Source organism: Lycorma delicatula, chromosome 13 (assembly GCF_047948215.1).
Source record: "Lycorma delicatula isolate Av1 chromosome 13, ASM4794821v1, whole genome shotgun sequence".
Taxonomy (NCBI): domain Eukaryota; kingdom Metazoa; phylum Arthropoda; class Insecta; order Hemiptera; family Fulgoridae; genus Lycorma; species Lycorma delicatula.
Window position 1 is genome coordinate 6,773,611 of NC_134467.1, and position 25,971 is coordinate 6,799,581.

Here is a 25,971-nt window from a genome sequence, read left to right on the forward strand (position 1 = left end):
AATATGTAATTAATTATCGATCTGAATAAATAAAATATTTATATTTTTTTTATTATTTTAAGAAAAACACATCTATACAAAAAATTTCTTGTTTTTTCCATCCCCCAACATAAAGTGAAATCCTAAACAATAGCAATGTTGCCAATACATTAACCTTTTCAGATCATGTAGCCTTGGAACTGGCTATGTATGGCGTCAGTTTTAAAACGCTATAACAAAATCATTTTATATGGCACCTAAGTCGGTTATTTTGTTTTATATTCACAAAGGAATCAGTTTTATTACACAATTTGAACGACATTTATACAATGCAAAATGTTTTATTCAGACTAGAAAGAATATGACCATTTTTTTCTCAGAAATGTGCTTGTATGTGTGCGACTTGTGTATTATAATTGCTATGAGGGTTACGGATTTTTATTTATTATTTACAAAAATAGCTTAACTAACTAGCAACATATAGATGTATTGAAACACATAATAAATTATGATATACGGCACACAAAAAAAAAGGAATTGTGGTCATAAATACGTCACTTTTACTTGAGGTTTATAAATATCTTTTCTGACAAATGATATCGGTAAACATAAAACACATATCGATCCGTAATGAATAAGAGTATACAGTAAAAATGGTTTTTTGTCTATCTGAATAGCCTTTTGAGTGGTTCCAAATCTACTTTCACTTACACTAACATATGTTACTAATCTGTGATTTATGACATGGGGTTTTCATCATATTTTGCCCAATTTTCAACCGATTTGCTTGAAAGTATTATTTTTAAAATCGGCAAACTATGTTTCATAAACACAAAGCAAAAAAAAATTTCACTAATAAAAAACGCGGTAGAAATGCGCAAAAAAAATTCTGCAATTAAATTATCGTAATTTTTATACTGTTTCAATTTTTTTTTTTTGTTACAGGCATAAAAAATATCCAATTGTAACTTTTTTTGTCAAAATCTGTTAAATCTCTTTAACATACTGTAATTTTTTGAAATTTTTTTCACAAGAGGGTAGCATAAGACTATGAAGGGAGGCAATCAGACCAACATATTTTCGCGGAGCGTTAATCAACCGCGGATCATTGTGATGGGAAAAGGTTAAATAACCTCATTAATTCTAAGTTATATTATAAAAATTACATAAATATGAGGAAAAAGAACAGAACATTTGTATTAATTAATAGGTTAAATATTCAAAAACCGTAGCAAATACTTTATAACTTAACTAATTAAATATATATATATAAATAATACAGGAAAAGAATGATCAAAGGGAATAAGTAATAGATAAAATAATTATAATAGAATAAAAGATATAAATATTGTATTTTAAATTAAAAAGGAAAAATAACACATCACCATTAAATAGGCTATCTTAATTATGAGTTATGTATATGAATATAAGTACGGCATATGAAATCACTCAAGCGAGAATTATTAATAAGTGAAAGTTTGTCAAATTAACAACACTCTTTTAATTATAATTTCAAAATATACGTATATCTTCCTTCCTGTTGTACAACATCATATATATTTTACATGCACATGTAATTATAATTAGTATATCGTGACAACCATAATTCTGAGATGATACAGGACTATGTTTTTAGATAATAAATATTAAGTGTATATTTATTTTTAAAAGGATTTAACAATCACGTTTGATAAAGAGTGCACTGTAATTACAGGTTTTAATCAAGGATAATGTCTCATGGACAGGTCGATCTGAGACACAACAATAACTCAGCTTACAGTCTTATGTCAGACAAAAGATACTAGGTACCATTGTACCTAGTATCTTTTTAAAAAATAAAATAAATGAGAATAAACGTTTTGAATATTATTATTAACAGTAGTAAAAACATGGTTTGGGTGATTGCATTATGGAAGTATATTCGTCCCACAAATGTGAAAAAGATCAAAATTTTCAGTATAAAAATTGGGTCCAATTTAATCGCCTTGATTATATGATATTTTTACCTAAAATATTATCATTATTAAACAGTACAAAGAAGAAAAAATTAAAATTTTTAGTAAAATGTTAGGTCCCAGTTGATCCCCTGACTAAATTTTGCTTTTATCATGAAAATCTACTATATATTCAGAGAAAAAAAAAATCAGTACAAATTGCTTTTACAAATTCTTAAGTTGGATCCCTTTTTTAATAAGTTCCCACTTTGACTACGTTAGTATAAGATAATATCAATATTAAGTCATTAATTCTCAATTCTCAAAAGTAAAATATGTTTTTAAACAAAAAATTATGTTTTAAGTGCAGATTTCATACAGCCCAATTTTTTTTGGGGTAGGTTTATTAATCAGAATTATTTATATTTCAATAAGTCAAACCAATTTGGTGCAATGTTATTCAACAAGGCTAATAAAAAGAAACTACTTAATAAAAATAAAATAAAAAAAATCACTAACAATATTTTTTTATTTTTATAAACTTTTTTTGCAGGGGGAAACGCTTTCCTGTTATCATCACCTGGCCAAACTATAAAATAATCAAATCATTTACTAAAACTACATAATGAAATGGAAATATGTCTTGTTTGCTAGAAGATCATCTCTCAACCGCCCAAGTGAATTTGATAAAAATTACAAAATCGTTCTATCTTGACTCTGATTGGGTTTTAGGCGATTCAAAAATTTGATAATGCTCCCAGGAGCACCAAAACGGGAAGAAACTATAAGTTTGAAAACTATTTGATCAATTGATCTAATTTTTTCTAGTATGATTTAAAATGCTTTGATACTTACACTTTGAATTTATCAAACCCTCTCGACCACAAACTTGGGAAAGGGTATTTCTAAATTCTAAGACTGCTGGAGTTATTGTGCATAAAATAGAGTCAACTAAAATATTCTCTTTATTAAATTTATCATCCTGAATAAGGTTTTTATAACAGACATCATCTTAGCCAGGTTTAACTAGAAAATTTTCATGAATTCATAGCAATATTTGGAATAGAGTACAACAAGGCAAAGATAAGTATGTGGCTAGTCCACAATAATTATGGAAAACTACAGAAAGTTGATTTTAACTTACACTTATAAAAGAAAATAAACTGATGACCTTGAAGAGTGATTTCACAAAGTGGTAAGTTAGCTTAAAAAACAACTATTATGGTATTTTAAACCGATGAAACTGATACCATCGTGAACTAAGACATGTCCCTTATATAAGGTAAGATAAGATAAAAATTAAAAGACAGGATCAGTATGAACTTTTCTACGATAAAAAAAATATTATTCCATAAACAAAATTTAGGGGAGGGCACTTACATGTTAGGTGCAAAACTGTAATGGTACATACAACTTGAATCAAGAGAGGGCCATTCCAGGAATAACAAGCATCTCATACCAGGTTTACTAAGAAGAACAAGGAATGAAGTAGTTTCTTGTAGCCTATCACACTGAGCTGAATGTTCTGTAACAGCATACTAAGTACTCTGAAATGGGATGAATTCATCCTAACAAGCGACACCTTCTCTCTGTTAACTACATAAGATGTGAAATTAACATTATTACTCTAAGAGGAAAAAACTCTGACTACTGTCATCTGCATCTCAAATACTTCGTACGTGGTACAATTTATAAATGCTTTATAGGTTTATAATTTTATAATGATTCCTCAATCTGATCTTGAGATATACATTTTTCTTTTAAAAAAAAAAAAAAAAAGGAAATTTAAGAAGAAAATAACATTTTTCATCTATGAGGCTCGGCTGATAAATTTTGCACCTATATGCATAGCATGAAAATGAAAACAGATATTGGAATGAAGTAAAAATGAATAAAAGTACAATATCTTAGCTGCAAAATGCACTATTTATTTTTCAATATAATATCAATTGTACTGATAAACATTTCCCAATGTGTGACAAGTTTTTGCATTTAGTCACTGAGAAATTCTGGCGATCTTTCTCGTACGATTCTTTGAACAACTGATGATAGCATTCAAACAAACCGGCTTGTTTAAATCATCACTACAGTGCTGTATAATAATTAAATCAAGGAGAAAGTGATGTACCCATTGCACGATGGTGTACTGTTGGATTATTAAATTACATGCAAAATCCACAAATCAATTTGACGTGACCCGATCATTTTTATAACAACAATTATTTCATACAAAAAAAAAAATAGTGTCTTAATTTGATGAATTTTATTCTCAACAATTACCAACCATTCTCACTACCGTACTGGCTTCAACCGTAAACTCCCTGAGAACATATAATCAATATGGAAGAAGTACTTTGCAAATGTTTGGAAGCTGCATCAACCTGTTCACTACCTGGGATTCAAGGAAGCAAAAAACTTAAAAACAGTCGTTTTGAATTGGCTAAAAACCTACATGGTAGGCATTTATATATGACATAATAGAACCTAAAAATTTAGAAAAAATGCTATTCATTTATTTATAAATAGAAAAATAAAAATACGGTAGGAAAGTATAAATACTGGAAACTGATAATTTAAATATTTTTTTTTATGACAAACAAAATACAACTCATTTCTCTTGATTTTAATTACATTCAGAAAACATATGTTAATTGTTTCAAAAAACATTAGCCTGTAGTTATAATTTTTAATGTTACAAAACTTAGTAAGTAATCAGAACATCACAGTAAAATAAATAATAAATAATATAAGCCAACGATCATTTGAATATTTATGAATGGGAACATCGTTTCGGTTCATTAGTCACGACATTAAATCAATGATAACATCACTATCAATAAAAATAAAAAAATGAAGCAAATTTATTACATAGTAAAACCGAATCTTTTGTTTAATTAACTTTAAAAAAAAATTACTACTGTGTAATCAGAATTAAAACATTTTTCAAAAAAAAAAATTAGTACACTGAATTTCTGTTCAAACTGGAATGGATCGTATTTAACTGGAATCCTGCTTACAGGAAAGATTTTCATAGTCTATCTAATCCATTCAATTTTAAATCTTTCTCTAGTAAGAAATTGTTTTAAAATGTAAGCAAAATAGATAAAAATACTAATTTTTATCTTGAAAATGTATCTTGATTGAGAATATAATTTTTAAATAAAATAAAAACATTTTGTAATTGCTTATTTAGAAAAACGAAGAAAGGCAAATTCAGATTCAGAGAGGACCAAGGCAAGGATGGGAGTACGTCCTCATTGTTTTCTAACTTTGAAAAGCGTCACTGAAAGACTATAAATTTAGGACTGAAATAACTAACCAAGCAGAACAAATTAAAATATTAAGATTGTTAACAATAATATTCTTTTGGGATAAATTATTTTAATACAAGACTAAAACAAAGGTATTAGAAATTGGAACAGTTAAGAATTAAATATGAATAAACAGAAACCATATATATTTTACTATAAGTTGAAGAATTTATTATTTAGGTAATAAATTAACATAGGATGAGTAAGGTAAAGTAGAGATTAAATCCAAGCAGGATTAGAAAAGCTTTCATGGACTAAAGAAGTCTGCTAAAATCAAACAGTTCAAACTGTTATCAGTACGTAATAATACGTTATATAGTTCGCATAAGGAATAGGTTAATATGTCAAACCACAGAAAAAAACAGAAACTGTCCCAGCATTTGCACGAGTAGATCAGAGCAGCATCACTATATACACAATTATGCGTGATATTAAATAAAAAATATAAGCGATTAAAGTACATAATAATTAGTTTAAATAATAATATAAAATGTATTTAAATATAAAAATACGTGCAGATGTTAAGTATACAAAAATAAATAAAAAATAATTTACAATTCTGAAGGTATTAATGAAAATTATTTGGTCACTTATGTGTACAGGATAAAAACAATTCATTTTCTTTTTAAATTAGCATTATTTAAAAATGTATTTAGGAAGTAATAGTGTTTCTGTAAAAGAAAACCTTTTTATTTTATTTTAAATAAATCAGAAGAGGACATTTAAAAAAAAATGATTTAGTGTAAAACCATTTCTTATAAGTCAAAGTATTGAGATGAGTCACACAAAATGACAAATATGTTTAAAAAAAAAATGTTATTGTGGGATCTATGTTTTTTTATGGTAACAGAATGTTGATGACAATAGTAAAAATGAAAAGGAAAAGACTAAAAGCCACTGAAATATGATGTGATAATGGATGTTGAAAATTAGATAGATCAAAAAAATATGAAATGAATAGACCACATAGTGCCTATAAAAGATCTCCCTCCACTGACAATAAGAAAAGATTTTCTAGGCTGGTTGGCCATGTATAAATGATATCTAGGATTAATTAACATAGCGATGAGGAATAAGCAGAAGGTAAAAACTGAAAAAGAGCGATGAAGATTGGAATAAAAAAAACAGACAGTAGGCTGTAGTAAATATATTGCGATTAAATGATAATGAGAGAACAAATAGGAATGGAAATAACATCAAACCAATCAACAACTTAATATTATAGTACATTAAGACTACACAAAAATCACTTTAGATTTGAACACAATAGCTTGAGAACTGAGAAGCAGTGTTAAAAAAATAAAAAATAAACTATAATTAATAAAAGCAAAATTAAATGATTAATTTCTTTGACAATATAACACTGCAAAAAAAATCCTTAATTTTGTTTTGTGAGTTTAATACCTAAAAGTTTACTTTTTTTTTAAATTGATTATTAGTATTCAGTTACAGAAATTTAAAAATATTTTTATTAAATTTATTTGCATTCTTTATTACTTTATTCTGTTTACAATTTAATAATTTTTATACATTTTAGATAGATTTACATAACATTATATAGATATTAAACAATTTAGGAACACAAAATCTATGACACTGACTCCCAATAAGAATAACTGCTTAAAGAGTTATGTATTAAATTTAAATATAATAAAAAGAAAGACAGATTTCTAGAATAAAAAAAAAATGAATTAAAAGACTGCTTGCTGTGTAATTAAATAGTATGCATAGTTGAGATTAGGAATAAATCTCTGACATTACTTTCTATTTTGAAAACTGGAGTACTGAAAGGGTTCTAATGTTTTTTTTGTTTTTTTTTTTTTTTATAATTTAATTATTTAAATTCTAATTATTAAATAACTGATGAGATTATTTTGTTCAAAATAAACTACTTCAAATTTTATCAAACAAAATAACTAACTTGACCAATATATAATATATAAAGATATTAATGAGTTAAATGGATATCATTTTGGAAATATTAAATACAAAATTTATTTATTTCACAGGAAATGGAAGATTAAATTTGTGTACTGCACTTTAGAATATTTCAAATTAAAAAAAAAGAAAGAAAGCAAAGAAACGGACAAACAAAGAAGAAATCGGAAATAAAAGGAAACTAAATTTTTTTTTTTTAGACATACATTCTTAACAACTTTTACGTTAATTCCCTAATTAATTTCCTTTCTCAAAGTTATACACAAACAGGTTTTGTTACAAATTGTGTAACAAGTCATGTAACAGTTGTATAATAACATACGATATGTAACAAGTAATATTTCTAATATTTTACATGTAACAAATGTTGGATATTTAATACATGTATTATATATTAATTAACTAACATATACAGGGTGTTAATAAAGTATAGAAACCTTAACATAACTTCTTTTTTTTGACTGATGAATTAATTCACCACAGAAGCGTACAAAGAAGCTTATATGTCTAAATGTAAAAATGGGAATTTTGTAGTTATGAAATATGTCATGCCTAACAAGGATTCAAACCCAGGACCTCCAGATGAAAGTCTGTGACGCTACCACTATGCTATGGAGATTGGCAACTGAACACAGAAAAATTAAATTTAGCAAATGCTCCTATCCTGAAATGATCTATTTTTTGGTACTACACTGCCATACACCAAGCTCCATGAGGGGCAACTCAAAATTTTTAAATAGAAAAAGTTATATTAAGATAGATCACATCAAAAAGGCAGTTACTTTTATACGGATTTGAATACTAGATCGTGGATTGGTGTTCTTTGGTGGATGGGTTTCAATTAACCACACATCTCAGGAATGATCGAACTGAGAATGTACAAGACTACACTTCATTTACACTCATACATATCATCCGCTGAAGTAATACCTGAACGGTAATTCCTGGAGGCTAAACAGGAAAAAAAAAAATCACCTTAAAAGGCATTGAAAAAACTTGATCATAAAATGCTTAGGGGTACAATAATCCTAATCAAAATGGCAGCCATATAATGTTTTGCAAAGCCAATTTCAAAAGTGATTTACATGAGGTAGGAACACATGTTCCTACCTCAGAATTACTTTTTTGATATGAGATTACTATTTGGGTTGTATTGTAGGCCATTTTTGAAACTAGATATGAGATATATTAATCAGTGATCTTTTGTCTACTGTTATCGTGGTCTGAAGTATTTTTACAGTCCGACTTTTGTTTGTTAGCGTCTTTTAAAATAATGTCACGACCCTATCTTTTCTATTTAGATTTTTTTGGTACTCATGCACAGCAGGAAGATGGGGTTGTGTTGGTCTCAAACCAAAAAATAGATTGTTTCAGGGTAGGAGCGCATTTGCTAAATTTCATTCTCTACTTAATTACTGAAGTCATTTAAGAGTTTTTATTCTTTAAGGACACCTATATAATAAACTTACGTAGGACATGTCATTATCCATATAAATACTACAGCACAGAAAAGAACTCCCATATCCACGAAACATCTCAGTAAATTTTTTTCATTTTCTCCTTTGTCCCCTCTTTCTTCTAGATTATTTTGTTATATATCACAACTTTCTCATTTTAACCCCATTCTAACTATACTGTACACATCTTGTTTGTTTTAATCTATTTAATAATTTATATCTTTCTTCTTTTTCTTCCTTTCCTACTTTTTTGTAATTGAAAATTGGTAGAAAAAATAGTTACAATGTTTTTTTTTTCAATAAAAAATACCATGCCGCAACACACAAAAATCCAATAATACTTTTTAATGGTTGCTTGCTGATCCTCAATGCCTCTACTATGTTTAATAAAATCTAAAGAATATATAAGTTTCTGACTGTACAATATGGGCTATAATTTCAAATAACTTCAATCGGTGTTTAAGAAGTAGGATATCAGTAATTCATTAGTTACAATAGAAGAATTTCATATAATTAAAATCTTTCCGTTTTTTTTAAAAAAAAAGGCAACTTGTGTTGCCTTTTTTTCACCATACAGACCAGTAAATATGAAAATTTAAATAGAAACAAGGATAACATCTTTTGCTGCCAGTTCAATAAATTAAATCTATTCAGCATAGAACTAACCCAAAAAGAATTTACCTTAGAAAAATTTCCCGTGCCTGATTAGAAAGAAAATATGCAGGGTAAACGAACATGGAAGCTTTAGCGATATCAGTGTTATTAATAATACTTATTTAAGAAACAGCCAAACTTTTAATTTAATGCCAAAGATTTAATGCTTGTGAAGATTGAAGGAAAGCATCTTAAGCTATATCAATATTAATTTTAAAAATATATTACTGGATAGTTTGTAATTGGAAACTAAAAAATCCCTTTCAGCATGCCAATCAAATCTACGTTGATTCACTTGAGTGTGTGCATATGAGTTTATATATATATGCTTATTTGTATAATTATCTACTTTTCCTTCATAATTCTGTTAGAAAAATAAATAAAAATATTTCCAGTTAATTTAATGTGAAATATGATTAGTTGATGAAAATATTTTTTTGATTTCTTTTTCATTCCATCAGTAGTTACTTTTACACGTTAACACGTTATGATTTCTTTTTAGATATGACCACTATTTATTGATTTTTAGTAACTATAAATTTACAAAACAATAAAACTATCTTTAAAATTTAAAATTCTCCAAATAAAAAAAAAACCCCTTTCGGCATGCCAGAAGGCGGAATAGATTTCACCGGTGCTAAGTAGGAGGTAAAAAAGATTTCCACCTTAAAGTTAAGAAAAACTTCTCAAATTTAATCATTACAACAACAGTTCAATGTGAAAAAAGTTGCACGTGTTTAGGATACAATAAGCCCCATCTTACAATTCCAGCAATATTTTGGTCATCCCTTGCCTAAGGGTTGGTCATATCAAAAATCGTTTCAGACAAAAGTTTTAGGTAATGTTTAGAGGACTAACGACCACTTTAAATTGATTTGATTCTTCCAAGCAAAACCTAATACAATAACAAAACTAATAAATTAAACATTATTTTAATAAACGATAATTACAGAATGTAAAACTCACGTGACTGATTATTTACATCCAATATAGATAGGCTTAGTTGATTTTTATAAATGAAAAAGATAGATTTTATTAAAAGGAAATAAACCAGAAGCAATGAGATATAGTTTAATGTGACAAACAGAGACCGCTACATAAATATTACACCCCAAATCTCAAACACAATTATTACTAACATGTTTCCTCTGCGACAAATTTAAAAAAAATATGTATAAGCAAGCAAAAAGAAAATCAAACAAAATATAATTTTTAGATTTTGAATATGAATTTTAAAATTAATTAACTTCATGAAAATCAACAAGTATATTTTATTTTCATTTTCTTTTTGTTATGATAGATTTTCAAGTAAAGGCTTCATCCATTGATTATTATATATGCAAGTATTACTCCTTGTAAATTAATTGTGAACAAATGGACGTATGCTACTGAAAAGATTAAAGCAATAAAATGTATTAATTACTGGATAATTTATTGCATTATATTGATACAACTTCCTTCCTAATATTTCTTAATTTTGTAGAAGCCTGTACCGCCTCATAAGCAGGAGACAATGAAGCTTGACTGGGAAAAACATTTTACAGCACAAAAGGATATTTTTATGTTGCAATTTAATATTCCACATGCCAAAAAACATCGGTTAATTTACAGATGACTGAAGATTTGACAGGCTGGATAAAAAAATCATTACTATCTTCTCTTTGAGCTAGTTGAAAAAAAGGTAATATTAATTACTAAATTAAATTAATCTAAGTAAATTAAAACCACTAGCTTATCTATAATTCTAATACAATCTCTTTGGCATCAAATTTGTCAGATGTTTCATATCATGTTTCTTTATAACGTAACTATTAAAATCTGCAAAAAAATTAATATGTATGTAAATTAAAAAAAAACTGTTAAATTACCTCAGATGATGGTATTGAATCTCTTCTTTCCTTGTAGAGGTATAAAATAGGTCCTTTTAAAACAGCCCAGACTTGCTTCCATGATCTATCACTGGCTCTCTGAAAGAAAATCAAAATTCATAAACATAAATGAGTTATTTTTATGAAATTAATCTTTTTAAGATTTATATTTTTTCTCTGTACTGTTAAATTATATTTTAAATTCTCTTAATATAAACTAACTAGTACAAAATATTGAGATAACACTTTCTTTTTTTTTGGTTTAACCTCCGCGAATACTGTTTAGGTATTACTTCAGAGGATGAGATCAATGAGTTGTAGTGTGTGTGTCTGTGTGAAAAATGCCATGCCTGACCGGGATTTGAACTTGAGACCTCCGGATGAAAGGCCGAGATGCTACCACTCGTGCCATGGAGGCTGGCTAAGATATATCTTACCATAATTTTATCATGAAAGCACTTTTACAGGATCCCTTATCCTCACTCATAAGTTAGGTTTATGTAGATGGGAGACCAGCTAATAAGCAATAAACATTCTATTTCTGATGTTCATGTTGTGCGCACTACGTTTCAACTCTATACTACCCAAGAATCATGAAAAAAAATTATAAGTTTGCCTCATTCAGTGAGAATTGTAAGCTATACTATATCCCATTCAAGTATGTCATCATCACAAAGACATTAATTATTATATGTATAGACACCGGTGACTGTGTACTGTATATACCGGTACTGTGCGAGTGTGTGTTATATAACATTATGTATAATGTGTTATGCATATTTATAAATAATTTATTCATTGTAAATTTGAGATCGTTCCAAAAAAAATTTAAGTTCCTGTATACCTCAGAGTAACTGTTGTTTACGTATTCATTACCAAAAAATAAATCCATATATACTTTTCAAAAGATTATATTTGATTTTTCCAAACCAATGTATGTAGAGTTAAAAGAAAAAAATTGGTTTTATGGGTAAGTGTCATATCTGAAACCAGGATGTGAGATTTGTGAATGCAATCCACGGTGTGGTACAAGGGTTAAATACACAAGATAAACAAATTGAAACTGAATACAAAGTTTCACGGAAACCAACTAGTTTATAGTTGTTTACAACACTGTTTGTATTTTCATAATTAAGCATGCTTTATAAAGCTTTATAAAGCATAAAAAACTGAAAAGCCTAATGACTTAAAATCAAACTAGAAATCAAGGAACACTCGAAGCTGGTGAAACCCATTACACTACTTTAAAAGTATGAATGAAGAATTCAAAACCAAATTGTAATGGTGTTTGCTTCTTCCCAAAAGAAAAAAAAAATGAGAGTTCTAATAACAATATGGAAATGCCATAATATAAAAACATTCATATTACACGTATTTTATAATTATCTATGATATAGTACTTTCAGTAAATACAATTACTTATTACTTTATAATCAGAAGTTAAAGACTATAAAGATCTGACTTATTTCTAAAAAATTTGTCTGGAGAGCTCTTTTTAACAATTTATTTTGTATTTAAGAAATCAATTTGGGATTTTCCTAGGTGATTTTTCAAACTTGTATAACGTAAAGTAATTACAAAAGTGATAAAAACAAACAAAAACTTTGATTTTATTATAAACAAACCTTTCCATCAACAAGCGTCAATTTACAATGTAAATTTCCTTCTTTAATGACACGATGATTTTCTTTATCACCTAAATCAGAGACACAGAGACTGGTTCTTGACACCGGGACACTGAAACAACAAAAATATAATACAAAATTACTAATTTTACATGTAAATAAATACAATAAACATAATTTACATATGAAAATAAAAGAATGCAACATAACACATTGTTGACAATCAATATCTCATTAATTTGCCTGAAAATATCTTAATAAAATAGATTGAATCATAAAAAAATTTAATTCTGGGTGCCAATCCATTAAATGTGTTTAAATTATTTTTTAATGAAGCCACGAAGATTTTGATCTTTTTAATACCTTTAACATCTATAAAATGAGTTTTTCAGAAGTTCTCAAACGACCTACGATTTCCTAATTTGTTACATCTAAAAAAAAGTCTCATACCTATAACTAATACATGTACTATAACAAACATAACAAAAACCCAAGTATATAAATCAAGAAAAATTTATAATAGAGATAGACAAGTTCTTCAAACAGTTACACTAAATATGAAATATCAAAAATTCCAGTATACACCTTAAAATAAATCCTACTGATTTAAAACAATGTTATATGAGCACATTGTTTAACAAAAAAAAAAAAAATTATACTTTAATTTATTGCTTTACACTGTTTGCTCTGTCTTTGCTAAGGCTGTGACACATGCAAAGCATCTGGAGACATAGAAAATAAATGGTAGAATTGCTTTCTCTGAAAGTAACAATGTCTACTATATAGCCATTCCCTATGAAAACAGAATGCAGATGTTATCTGCTGCTTGCCGGGCTGAATATCATACTACAATTCAATGAACAAATATACAGTTACACAACTGTTGATTTAAAAAGTGGAGAGTTGATTTTATAGGGATTTATTCTCCAAAATGTCAGTATCATTTTTTTGATAATTAATTAATAGTGCTGTATGTTGAGAACCATAACTGTAATGGATGTAGGCGAAGTGAAACATTCTTAAGAAACAACTTAGCCGTTTTCAAAATAACAAATATCACAAACCACGTTTACTAGAAAAGGTGAAGTATGAGGTGCTTTCCCAATGCCTTCTTCAATGAAATGTATGTACTGTCATATATCAGCACGTCAACTCATTGAAATGTGGTTGATGTTCAACCCTACAAGTAACAACACCTTTCATCTTTTCTTCAAAGGAATAAGTTATAGAGGGAACATCATTTTCAGAATAAGCAAATCTGAATGGTGGTTTCTTGTATCTCAAATGCTTTATACATTTGCCAGCCACAAAAAAGGCTGGAAGAGAGTACAAAACAATAATATAACATAACCGTTTCTGTTATAAAACAATGCATTGTATATAATACTTTAACTCATAACTGGATGCAGTGAAAATTAAAAAACTTACTTATTTATAAGGTGGTATATTAAATGCCCTACCATCATTATCTATAATTAGAATGCAATAGATTTATTTTTAGAGTAAACTCCACAACTCCATCCAACTATAGGCCATTTTGAAGCTAACAAATATACATTTTATTTATAAAATTTCTTTCCAGCTAAACATTTATAATTTTGAATTTTAAAACAGAAGATACATTCACATGTTGATTATGATGTATAAAAAATTGTAGCTAACACACACACGCACGCGCGTGCTTAATCATGTAAATTATAAGAGTATGTAACTTCATAATTGTTTTTAGTGGCAAAAGTATATTTCCTGTTTCCAAGAAATAAAAATTTTTGGTCAAAAGTAATTTAAATAAGTGAAATTTCAAAAAAACTATTATTCTCTTATATTTGAATAACATTTCATTACTTCTTAACTAATAATATCTTGGTAAGGAGACAAATAATTTAATTCTTTGGAAAATTAAACGACCACAATTTTAAAAGAAATGAAATATAAAACAAGTAGCAACAAATTTATGAAATCTTAATTAAAAAAAAAGACATTCTTGAAATTTTATAAACTGTTAATTTCACAAATCAATAAGTTTAAAAAAAAAAATTGGAGAAAAAGGGAAAATGCATCCCTTGTAATCTGATGATACCTGAATACCTGGAACAAATCTCAGTAAATAGACATTGAAAACTGAAGTGTGGTGAATTCAATGGTTTATTCAATGTTCCTATAGATTACTGAAGTTAAGAATGCTGAGTTTAGCTATCTGAATGGCATATTTTAACGGCTAATGAACGTAATAGTTATGCCACTTAAAATTATTAACAAAGAAAAAGGTCACACGGATACTCGTTAAGATTACCATCTTACTACTTTATCTTTATCATCTTAGCTGATAAAAAGGATTAAAAACAATGATGATTAGATAAAATAATTAAAAACATTTAGATAATTAGTCACGGTTATGAGAAATTTTTAACTTTTTTACTCAATTTCAACGGTTGTTTAAAAATATATCACCTGTTTTTAATAATTTTTACCAGCTATTTTGTAACTAATAAAAAATAAGGTTTATCTAAAATTGATATTTTTATTTGAAATCTGCCATTTTGTTTCTATAAATCCTAGAAGGTTGAAATTTTCACAGAACATTTTTAGAATCTTTGTTAAAAGGTCGTAAAGTTTCAATAGAATCGGTGGAGGAAAGGGCGAGTGATACTAAATCAAAAGCGTACACCTCTTCACGGGACACGTTATATAATAAAGAAAAAACTTACTCAGCATCATGACAAAAATTGAGATTATGATAAATCCAAGATATTGTACGAACTTGAAATTTTGTAGTAAAACAAAAATAATTATTATAAAAAATATAATAAAAATTTTCACTCATTCAGAAAATAATAATAATAATACTGATAAATATTAATATCAAACAAACTGAAATATAAATTAAAAATAAGTGTAACATTTTTTCTTATTTTTATAGACAAAAATTTACTAAATGACTAATGATAATTGGAAATTTTATCACATCAAACCTATCAGATAAAAAAAACAAAAAAGCATTTAATCAATAAATAATTACATAATTAAAACAAACACGTCTGTTATTTTTATTACGTTACTTTTTATTACTTATCATAAACTAATATTTATATATAAAATAGATAAAACATGTATTAAAAAGTAAACAAAGTTACACTGCACACATTACATAATTTTTTTTTACTAGTTATTAAACAAAAGAAATACAATGAAAAAACCGGTAAACATTTACACTATATATTTCCAAAACTTTTATTTTAAATTATTAAATGCTTTTATTGAACAAATATAAAAGTAGTTACTACAAACAATAATTGGTTAATATTTCCATTGGAAGAGTAAAGCAACTGATTCCAATGATTAACAACCTTATAATATCTGTTTAACTTTAATACAGAAGAATCATTTAATTTATGGCATTCAGAAAGCATCTAGTTGAAACATTTTTTAACCTTCAGAATATCTGGAGAAACTCTCAGGAAGAGGTGCTACCCAACTTAAAAACAAGCAACTCACAAAAAGCCTAAGTTGTACTTATATAAGAAAAATGGGTTTTAAAGAAAGGAAAAGTGAAATTAATGAGGGATTCTGGGCAAGATAAAAAAATACTTTTATTTATCCTGATGGATAGATCGTTTTTTCTTACACTCAATTCTTTTCCATCTTCTTCATCGCTCCTTCTCCATTATTGATTTTTGTAGATGCAGATGAAAACCTACTAAATTCTCGATATAGGTATGCCGCTTAAAATTTATATAAGAGCAACAATCCACACAGTACAACTGTAGAGATTTTTTCAGATATTTAAAAAGGTTAGAATTAATAGTTGATAAATCTTACGTTTACGGAGGGATATCTGGTTGAACTACCAGATTTGACTAGTCTGCTCTTAGAATCATCCTGAAATTCAAGGTGAAGAAGAACTGACCCCCTCTTTAATAGCAAGACATTGCAGCACAACCCACAATTGATCTAAATGGTTGTTCCCTAATATTGTTATGATGTTCAACTGGTAACTTTATCTGCCCTATGAAGACTTAGAGTGTCACAATACAAATTGGGCGACAATAGTGGGATTTTTACCAATAAAATATCAAACGACATTACGGATCTGCTTCTTGAGTTAAAATTGACTGGTTTGATTCATTTTTCATTCTTTTTCTATTCATTGCCAATCTCTATTGTGTCAACATACCTCTTACACCCTAAGTCTCTAATATATTTCAATTTTTATCATCCTCTACTGTTTTAACCTGCTAAAATTCCTTTTGAAAAATAATTAATATTGAATGCCTTAAAAAATAACTCGCAAAATTTATCCTTTTTTTATGACTTGTTAACATAAATTTCCTTCTACTATATTTCATTTTATATCAACACTAATCTGTAATATTACATTTCAGAAGCCTTTTTGTTTTACTTTTTAGATATTCTTATAATCTTCTTATAATTCACGTTTCATTGTCATAAAGTGCCAATGCGTCATACAAAAGTTTTTTTTTAATTATTACTAAATTAACATTTAACATCAGCATATTATTTTTCCAAATATAGCGATATATGCTGTTACAGTTGTATGGGAAAGTATATAAATCGGCCAAAATAAAAAAAAAATTGCCCTTTTTAAGTTTTGAATTTAGGAGATGTAAATTGCTTAAATTTGTTTGTTTAATTTGTATATTTTAATAAATTGTAAATAATCTGTCAAAAGCAATTTTTATTCCGATGTTCCCAAATCAAAAAAAATTTACTCTAACAGACACAGTGCATATGCATGCTGCTCTGTAGTTGGTCTTATAACTCTGGACTCCATTTTACTGATTTTCTTCAAATTTTTTAGACAGATCGTACCTTTGGATGGGGCAAAAACATATATTTTTACAAAAATTGAAAAAAGGGGTAAAAATGGTTTTGGTTGAAATAAAATTTCAAATCTTTATTAGGGCACTTTTAGCAAAAACCTTTCCTTACAAAAGTTGAAGTTTGTTTATCGAGATCACAAATTATCTACGTCTTTTTATTCAAACCTCTCCAAAAAATTACTTCATATATTTTTCTATTTTTAGCTGTATGAGTTAATCGGGGTATATGAGTTTTTTACATCTAAATTTTCAACATCATTAAAAGGCTTTCAAACCATTTTAATTAATTGTCCTTAATTGGAAAAAACAAAATTTTTGGTCGTCCCACTCTAATAGCCTGGTAACAAAAAATATTTTTGTAAATTAAAAATTAAAAAAAAATTTAAATCCATCTTTTAAATTGCATTTAAAATGAAAAATTTTAATTCTTTGATTTACTCTTTAGTTTTTCTTGAAAAAATTAAAATTAGACTAAGATTTCACTCCATCCTAGAAAATGACCACTTTTTTATTTAGGATTGTGGTTGTATCATTGTATTTTCTAAACAATTTTGAAATATTCTTTTTTAAATTTATTATCACCACTTAGGGATTTTTTCTTAAAAATTCATTTTAGCTAAATAATGCTTCCCCTTGAATATAGGAGCCCCCAAAATGAAAAAAAATTACAGTTTCAAATGTTTAATGCTCAAAACATGTTTTGTTACACAACAGCCATGAAAATAATTAAATCCCCTCTCCTGATAGGTGAGTTCCCAAAAAAAAAATTGTTTTAATTTTGATTCTAATTTATTTAAAATCAGTTTTACTGACTATTTTAATTATTAAAGGAGGCCTCCTGACGCATGACCGAACATATGTACGTGTACATACGAATATCCGAAAATTTTCCATCTGGTTTTTTCACTTCCTTAGGTGAAGGTGATAACAGTCCATGCATAATCGGATTGTAAATAAAATTTTTCTGAACCAGTCTCATTACTTTATTTACAGAACTCGTGTTCATACATGAAAGAACTACTTTTAAATGTTTGAACCGTAAATCATGATAAAAGCATTTTACAAAATATCGTATCGCATATTAATTGACTACGTAACAAAATACACGACAGATGCCAAAAAAACCGGTACCGAGAGGCAGAACCACAGAATTGAACTTTACATATATGGAAAAGGAAGAGAAACAAAATAAAAATTTTGTTTTTCAAACATGATAACAAACACACAAAAATTTTCTGTTCTCTTTAGAAATTTAAATAGGATGGTGTTTGAATTTCATATTATTTTAATGTTAATTAAATAATAAAAACTCATGACTAAAATCGTAGTACGAATTTAATTTCATAAATTAAAATAGTATAAACAAATAAATAAAAATATCAGTATAAACAAATATACAATACTGATCAGAATTATGCCTATGAGGTGACTTTCAATCTGTAGATCATCTTTGTTTCTAATTTTATAATTTATATTACTGTGTAATCCTCTGATGGGATCAGTTGTTTTATTTTATTAGAAGGATGATAATACTTTAAGTACTCTTTCAAAGCGGCTCTTATTTGTAAAAAAAAATTAGTTAAATGTTCCTATTTGGTTAAAAATGTTCCAATCTCCTGCAGGATAGCTTTTCATTATTTTTTATCTGTTTTTTTTTGATGAGGTAAATCTTGATCCTAGAACTTGTTGATTCGATCAACACTTAAGAGTGATCTGTGTTTGGGCCGATGTGAGGACACTTTATTTCTTATTAGATACGTTCATAACTAGAAACCTATGACTGAAGAGTTTTTCATGTTATACTTTCACTCATAGTCCCTATTAAAGTACAACAATATTAATGCAGTAATATTATGTTTTGAAAAAGTTGATTATGATAAGATAACATATAATTTTTTTACTTTGTTAAAAAGGACAAAATAAATTAAATCATTTTAATAAATAAAAAATTAGTTTATTTTACAGAAGTGTAATTTTTTTAGATATTTGACGATGTTTGTTTTTTTTTCTTTTTTCAGCACAAAATGAAACCAGTATGGAGGCAACATTATAATACATTGAATATGTCGAACAAAAGATAAAGAAAAACAAAATACGATCAGGCCAAATCAAGCTACGTCAAGACAGGCCCATCGATTATGTCAAATAAAAGATAAAGAACAAAATATGATCAGGCCAAATGAGCCTACGTCAAATCAGCCCCATCCATTATGTCAAATAAAAGATAAAGAACAAAATATGATCAGGCCAAATCATCTGTCAAGACAGGCCCATCGTTTATGTCAAATAAAAGATAAAGAACAAAATATGATCAAGCCAAATCAGCCCCATTGATTATGTCAAATAAAAGATTGAGAACAAAATACGATCAGGCCAAATCAGCCTACATCAAGTCAGGCAAGGACAGAAAATATGGACAGGCCAATCAGGCGATGTCAATATTACCAGACACCAAACAGAACTAGGCAAGGTAGTTACAGAGCAGATTGTGTAACGGTCATAGAAGTGATCTTAAGATCTCCACTCCACCAATTTTGAATGAATGTTTTTTGGGTTACTAACGAAAATTCCTTTCTGTTAGTAACCCCAAAAACCCTATTACACTGGCTAAATATGGAAGTCTCATTCCACCGTTATGGAATGATGCGCAAAAGCAATTTTATCATTGCACCACAACATCTTCCAAAAACCGACCGGTAGTCTCCGTAACACTTGGCAACCAAGCGCCAATCGACCCCCCCCCTCCCACCGATGCAGAACACCCAGCCGACTTTAAATCCGATAAAAATCTTAATAAAGCCGATACACAATATATCTATCGCGTATCGGCTTTATTAAGTTAAGTTACACTAGTTATCTAGTCAAGTTAGGTTATATACAAGTTAGATTAGCATCGTTTCCCACCTGCAAGTCATTCTCCCAATTCCTATGAGAAAGTCCTCACCTGTAACCTGAACTAAAACCCCTACCCCTGACCCTGACCCTGTCCTTGACCCTGAATCTACTTGTCTTCGACCCCATATTTTCAAACCTGTAGTTTATGTTAGGTGAATTTTCAATATTATTCATGTTAGGTTAGTAAAGGGGGAGGGGTTTTAGTCGGTGCGAGCCCAACAATCCCGCTTGTATGGGCACGTAGAGGCTGGCTAGAGCTTTTCCCTCCTCCTACGCAAAACAAAAAAAAAAAATTTTTTTCTGTCCGTGAGAGCCTGACACTGCCATCTATGTGGACGGATGGTGTCGGTTAGATATTTCCCCTCCACAAGTGAGAAAAAAAAAATTATTTTAGACTGTTCACAGTTTCACAATAATTGGAAGTAAATCACATAAATTACACGATGCTCATATAAACAACAATAATAAAGGTTTTCATTATGTTACATAGGCTGGGGAGCCTCAAACAATTACCTTCTAACAACTACATATACTGTCCAAATGAAAATACTGCACCGTTTTAAAAATGTTTTATGATGAATTTTTAAACATGTATAATACTTTTCATACTAAGCCATAATAAATTTGCAGGTCTTAGGATACATATTTTTTTCTGAAAAATTGCTTTTCTATTATTATAAGTAATCTTTTTCCAGAATAATTAATTTATAGATTAATTCACCCCAGGCGTATACAAAGAAACTTGTGTATCGAAATATAAAAATGGAATTTTTTATGTGTGAAAAATGCCTTGGCTGACTGAGATTTGAACCCAGGATGACTTTCAGATGAAAGGCTAAAAGGCCAAGTCGCTACCACTACAAAAAAAAAAAATTTTCTTTTTGTAGTTACGTATAAAAAAAATTAAGTACAACTGAAAAGAATAACGATATAAACAAACAACCACAAATTTTTTTTCACTTTTAAAAAATTGTTTTAACTATGCTACTTAACTAATTTTTATAAATTCACTAATTTGGTTAAGTTATTTTTAAAAATACACAACGAAATAAAAACATAACTTAAATTATCACAACTTCTCATGACAAACACAAAAAACAAATGAAAAAAAATGATTGTAGTAAAAAATAATTTTTGCTTAAAACTAATTATTTAAAAAACACATTTATTAATTTAAATAAAATTCCAATAAAATTTTTGTTAAGAGTACAGTACATAATAAAATATTATTAAATAAATAAATGCTTAATAACTGAAATTACAAAATAATAACGCATTACATATAGGTTGATTAATAAATCAGGAAAACTATTAAATAACTTTTCAATAGTTGAACATGAAAAATGAAATTTAACAAACTCCCCTTTCCCACAACTATCTAATTTTTAATTTGAGATCACCACGCATGAAGTCTCATGGGAAAGGCCAACTCAAATATTTTAAATGAAAAACAAAACTTTTGGTTAAAAATACTCTTCAGGTTACGACAACTGTAACCAAAATGGCAGCAATTTTATATTTTACAAAGTTAGTTTCAAACGTAGTCCATAATACACCCAAAAAATGGTCTCGTACTGAAAAATCTATTGTTTTGAGGTAAGAGCATTTGCTAAATTGAATTCTTTTAATGCTTCATTGTAGAACAATAGTTTAAGAAGTGTTTGAACCAAATTTGAAACTAGCTAGGGAAGACATCAAATGACTGTCGATTCGATTAGAGTTGCAATAACCCAATTTTTTAACTCAAACATTTTGTTTTTCAATGTCCTGTATAATGATCTGTCGCAGTCTTACTTGTTTCATTTAAAATTTTTGGGTTCCTATGGTGGCTTGGAGGACACTGGGTAAGAAGAGCATTTGGTAGATTTCATTTTTCTTTTTCTACATTTATCGGTTGAAAAGTTTTTTAAGGGCCTGTACTTTGTAAATCACTGTAAACACTGTAAATCATGACAGTTTTTAGGACTAACAACCAGACATGTTATTATGCTTAAGAAACACAAGAATATAATGCTACACTACTTCAGAATAAAAGCGCCATTAAAAATAAACTTAAATAAGATGAGCTTTCAGAATATAGTGCACGACAATAACACAACGGTATGAACATTAAGAGAATCGTATGTTATTTTATTGATGACAAAAAGTAAATTTTTATTTGCTTGGAAGAGTGAAGGAAAACTATCAATATCAAAAACTCTTTATGAAAATGACAACATATTTTCTTTTTTAAGGTGTTCTGGTCAGAGGAAAATTGCTGAAATTTTAAAAATAAAAAAAGGATTTACTTTTTTGAAACCTTTAAATGTCTCATAAGTGAAAATTATAAATTCACAAAACATTATGTAATCATTTAATATTATGAGCTAATATATTAAATTTGTTATTATTATTCTTTATTTTAAATATTAGTTTTAAATATATGAAAAGAAACAAGAAATATTAATACAGTAGTAACTTATAATATAAACAAAAAACAAGTACAGATTCTTGAGTTCAAAAATTATTATCGATTTAAAAGTAAAGCCGAGTTATACTTTTTATTATAATATTGCAGATTGCCAAAATAAAAATAAAATTATCAGATAAAAAAAAAAAAACAGTTAAACGGCTAATTTTATATAACGTATACATTGAAATGTAGATTATATATTTATATTTAGAGATGCGGGTTTGTAACGTACAAAATAGAATAATTATAGTGAACAATAATAATGAGGGTATCAGGTATAAGAATGAATGAGTGGCAACAGAATGGTGGGGATAGACAAAGAGGTAAAACAACAGCAACGTAAGATGACTAGCAGCTGACCCACTATAAAAAAAAAAAAAACAGTAATAACGACCACAATAAAACCATATGATAAAACATCTGCACGTTAATTTATGCATAACATTATAATAGTTATTGACAGAAGCAATACAATTAACATATGATCTGATCACTACTGAAATATACTAATATTTATCCTACAAAAAAAAAAGATACAACTCTTTCATTAACAGGCATATGCAAAACTTAATCTAAAATGTCAAGGAAATTTAAATAATTTGAAAAAAAAAAGGAGATCGACCAAATGGTTTTTTAAGTGTATAATCAAGTCTTATTTTTCACTAAATAGGCATCCCAACCGCATAGGGGAATTTTTTCTTTTTAATTTTCAATGGATGTTTTTCTGGTGACCATGCAATTCTAAACAAAGAATTGAAATTGTCAACTAAGATGATTTCATTTTTTTTTTATCATTATTAATTAATATTAGACTGTTATTATGAACCAAAATATTGTCTAATATTATTCAAATATTCAAAAATATTTTTGCAAAAAAATTCAATAACTTAATAAGGAACCTTAATGGGGAAAAATAATATATATTTCAATATAATAAAAAGCCATGCTTTAAACCCAGTAACAAGTTTCTTTACATTGTTATTTTGCTGTATGTTTTTATATTTTATCTAGACACAGCTTTCTCATCTTTGTATTTACTGCGATAGGGTTTTTTTCTTATGTGTAACCTTTTTTTGCAGACTTACTAATTCAAATAAAATAAAAATATAAATTGAGTAAACTTTTGAAAATGCACATACTTGCATTGTCGGAACAAACTTTAGTTAAATTTCTGAGTATTATTATTTAAACTGGTTAATTAAAAAAAAAAGTTGGCAATATATTGTATGACTTCCCTGGCACTTAATAATAAAAATTAAGAGTTAAGCGCCAAAAAACAAAAACCAGAAATATATTTTTAGAGTTGGGGTATAAATTTTAAGAAACTTTTTTCTAAAAATAATTATATACATATATATATTAACTTTTAACAAATTTGATAAGTAATGTTTTTTTCTATAGCTAACACTCCCTTCAACTAAGACTAAATAAGAAAAAGAAAATTTTCAAAGACTTTTCTGCATATTAGATCTAGGGTCTTTAATTTAAAAAAAATTATAGAAGTTTCTTGATAGTTCTTTTTATGAAGTAATAAAGTTTCAAATTATGTATGAAAAATATTCAAATTAAAGGGAAATAGAACAAAAAAAAACATATATAATTCAACTTAAAAGGGGTTGATTAGATTTTGAAAATATTCTTTTGGACTCACCTTAATTTACATATAGAATATAGTAGGTAAAAAATTGGCTTTAATACTTTTTTCTAGAATGCTTCTGAAGAAAATCAAAATGGTTTTTTTGCAATATTTCCCACCTCGTTAACAAATTATGAAAACATTAATATGATTTATGTCCTATATACACATATACTTGAGCCAAATTTGAAGAAAATGGTTTGACCAATCCTGAGATATAAGGCCAAAAGTAGAGCAACACATATGCACATATAATTGTTATTTTTTTGTCTACATTAACTAGTTGGACCCCAAAACATAAAGAATTGTAAAAAAAACCCTGATACCCCATTTCTGACAAGATCACCATATACCTTCCCCTTTATTAACTTATTCTAGCTACATTCACTGGGAAAGTAAAAATAATATTTTTTATTTTAATATATTTTATGGTCTAAAACCATTTAGACCAACTGGGAGGTTGGTTCTTCAAATATTCCTGTTCTATTTTTTGATGACCTTTAAGAATTTAACGTCAAAATGTTGAAATATTGAAAAAATTGGTTAGATGTTTTACACTTTATTACCAAAGTTTGTAGATGATAAAAAAAATCATACCTATATCAACATTTGAAAACATTAAGGTATAAAAATATAAAAAGAAATATGAAAGTACGTTTAATTGTTTTTCAGTGAATTTCTTTTAAATAGTTTATTTTATTTGAGATCGGATCATTTTGGTACAAATTTTTAATTATAAAAAAACCCTTTCTCTACTGTCAAAAAGTAGAAAAAATAAATAATTTGTGACACTTAATTCCTAGAATGCATAAAATTTTATGACAAACGAAGTGTGATGGGGTAGCTTCTGTATTAAGGTCGCTGTTTCTATTAATTTTTTTAAAACAATCTACTGATGGAATTATGGAGGAGAATTTGTAGATGATACTACGTCGAAAACGACTGGACTTATAAAAAAAAACTTTACATGCTTGTTATCTTATAGATATTATTAGTTAATGATGATGGTGTTAAACAAATTACAAATCGTGGTTAACATTAAAACAAACAATCTATATAATGCAGGTTGACAAAACTACAATTTTTACTCTGATTTACCATTAATTAATAAATTAGTAAATTCAACAAGGAAACTAACTGATACTTAAAACAAAATACGTTAATAAATAAAGATACCTTAATAAAACAAAAACAATAACTATCCTCAAATACAATAATAATAATAATAGTGAAAAAAAAAGAACATCAAAATACTACACGGAGGATTTAATTACAAACCACAAATTGCAAAGTGTGCAAATCAAACTTCATTAGATATCTCAAAACATTAACCAAAAATCTGGGAAGTATAAATAGAGTTAAACCTGGTGAGTATTCTAGC

At 27.6% G+C, this 25,971-nt stretch overlaps 1 protein-coding gene across 4 annotated transcripts in view; it reads right to left on the reverse strand.

The window, feature by feature from the left end:
- RhoGAP19D (Rho GTPase activating protein at 19D) overlaps positions 1-25,971 on the reverse strand; it is a 448,570-nt gene that overhangs the window by 91,677 nt on the left and 330,922 nt on the right. For all 4 annotated transcript variants that reach the window (XR_012758648.1, XM_075381037.1, XM_075381038.1 and 1 more), the window contains 2 exons: positions 12,767-12,878; positions 11,142-11,240 (listed from right to left, as the gene is read on the reverse strand). Coding sequence is in view for 3 of the 4 variants with exons in the window: in XM_075381037.1 (XP_075237152.1) it covers positions 11,142-11,240; positions 12,767-12,878 (211 nt within the window). In the remaining variant the exon portion in view is untranslated. The remainder of the gene's footprint in view (positions 1-11,141; positions 11,241-12,766; positions 12,879-25,971) is intronic.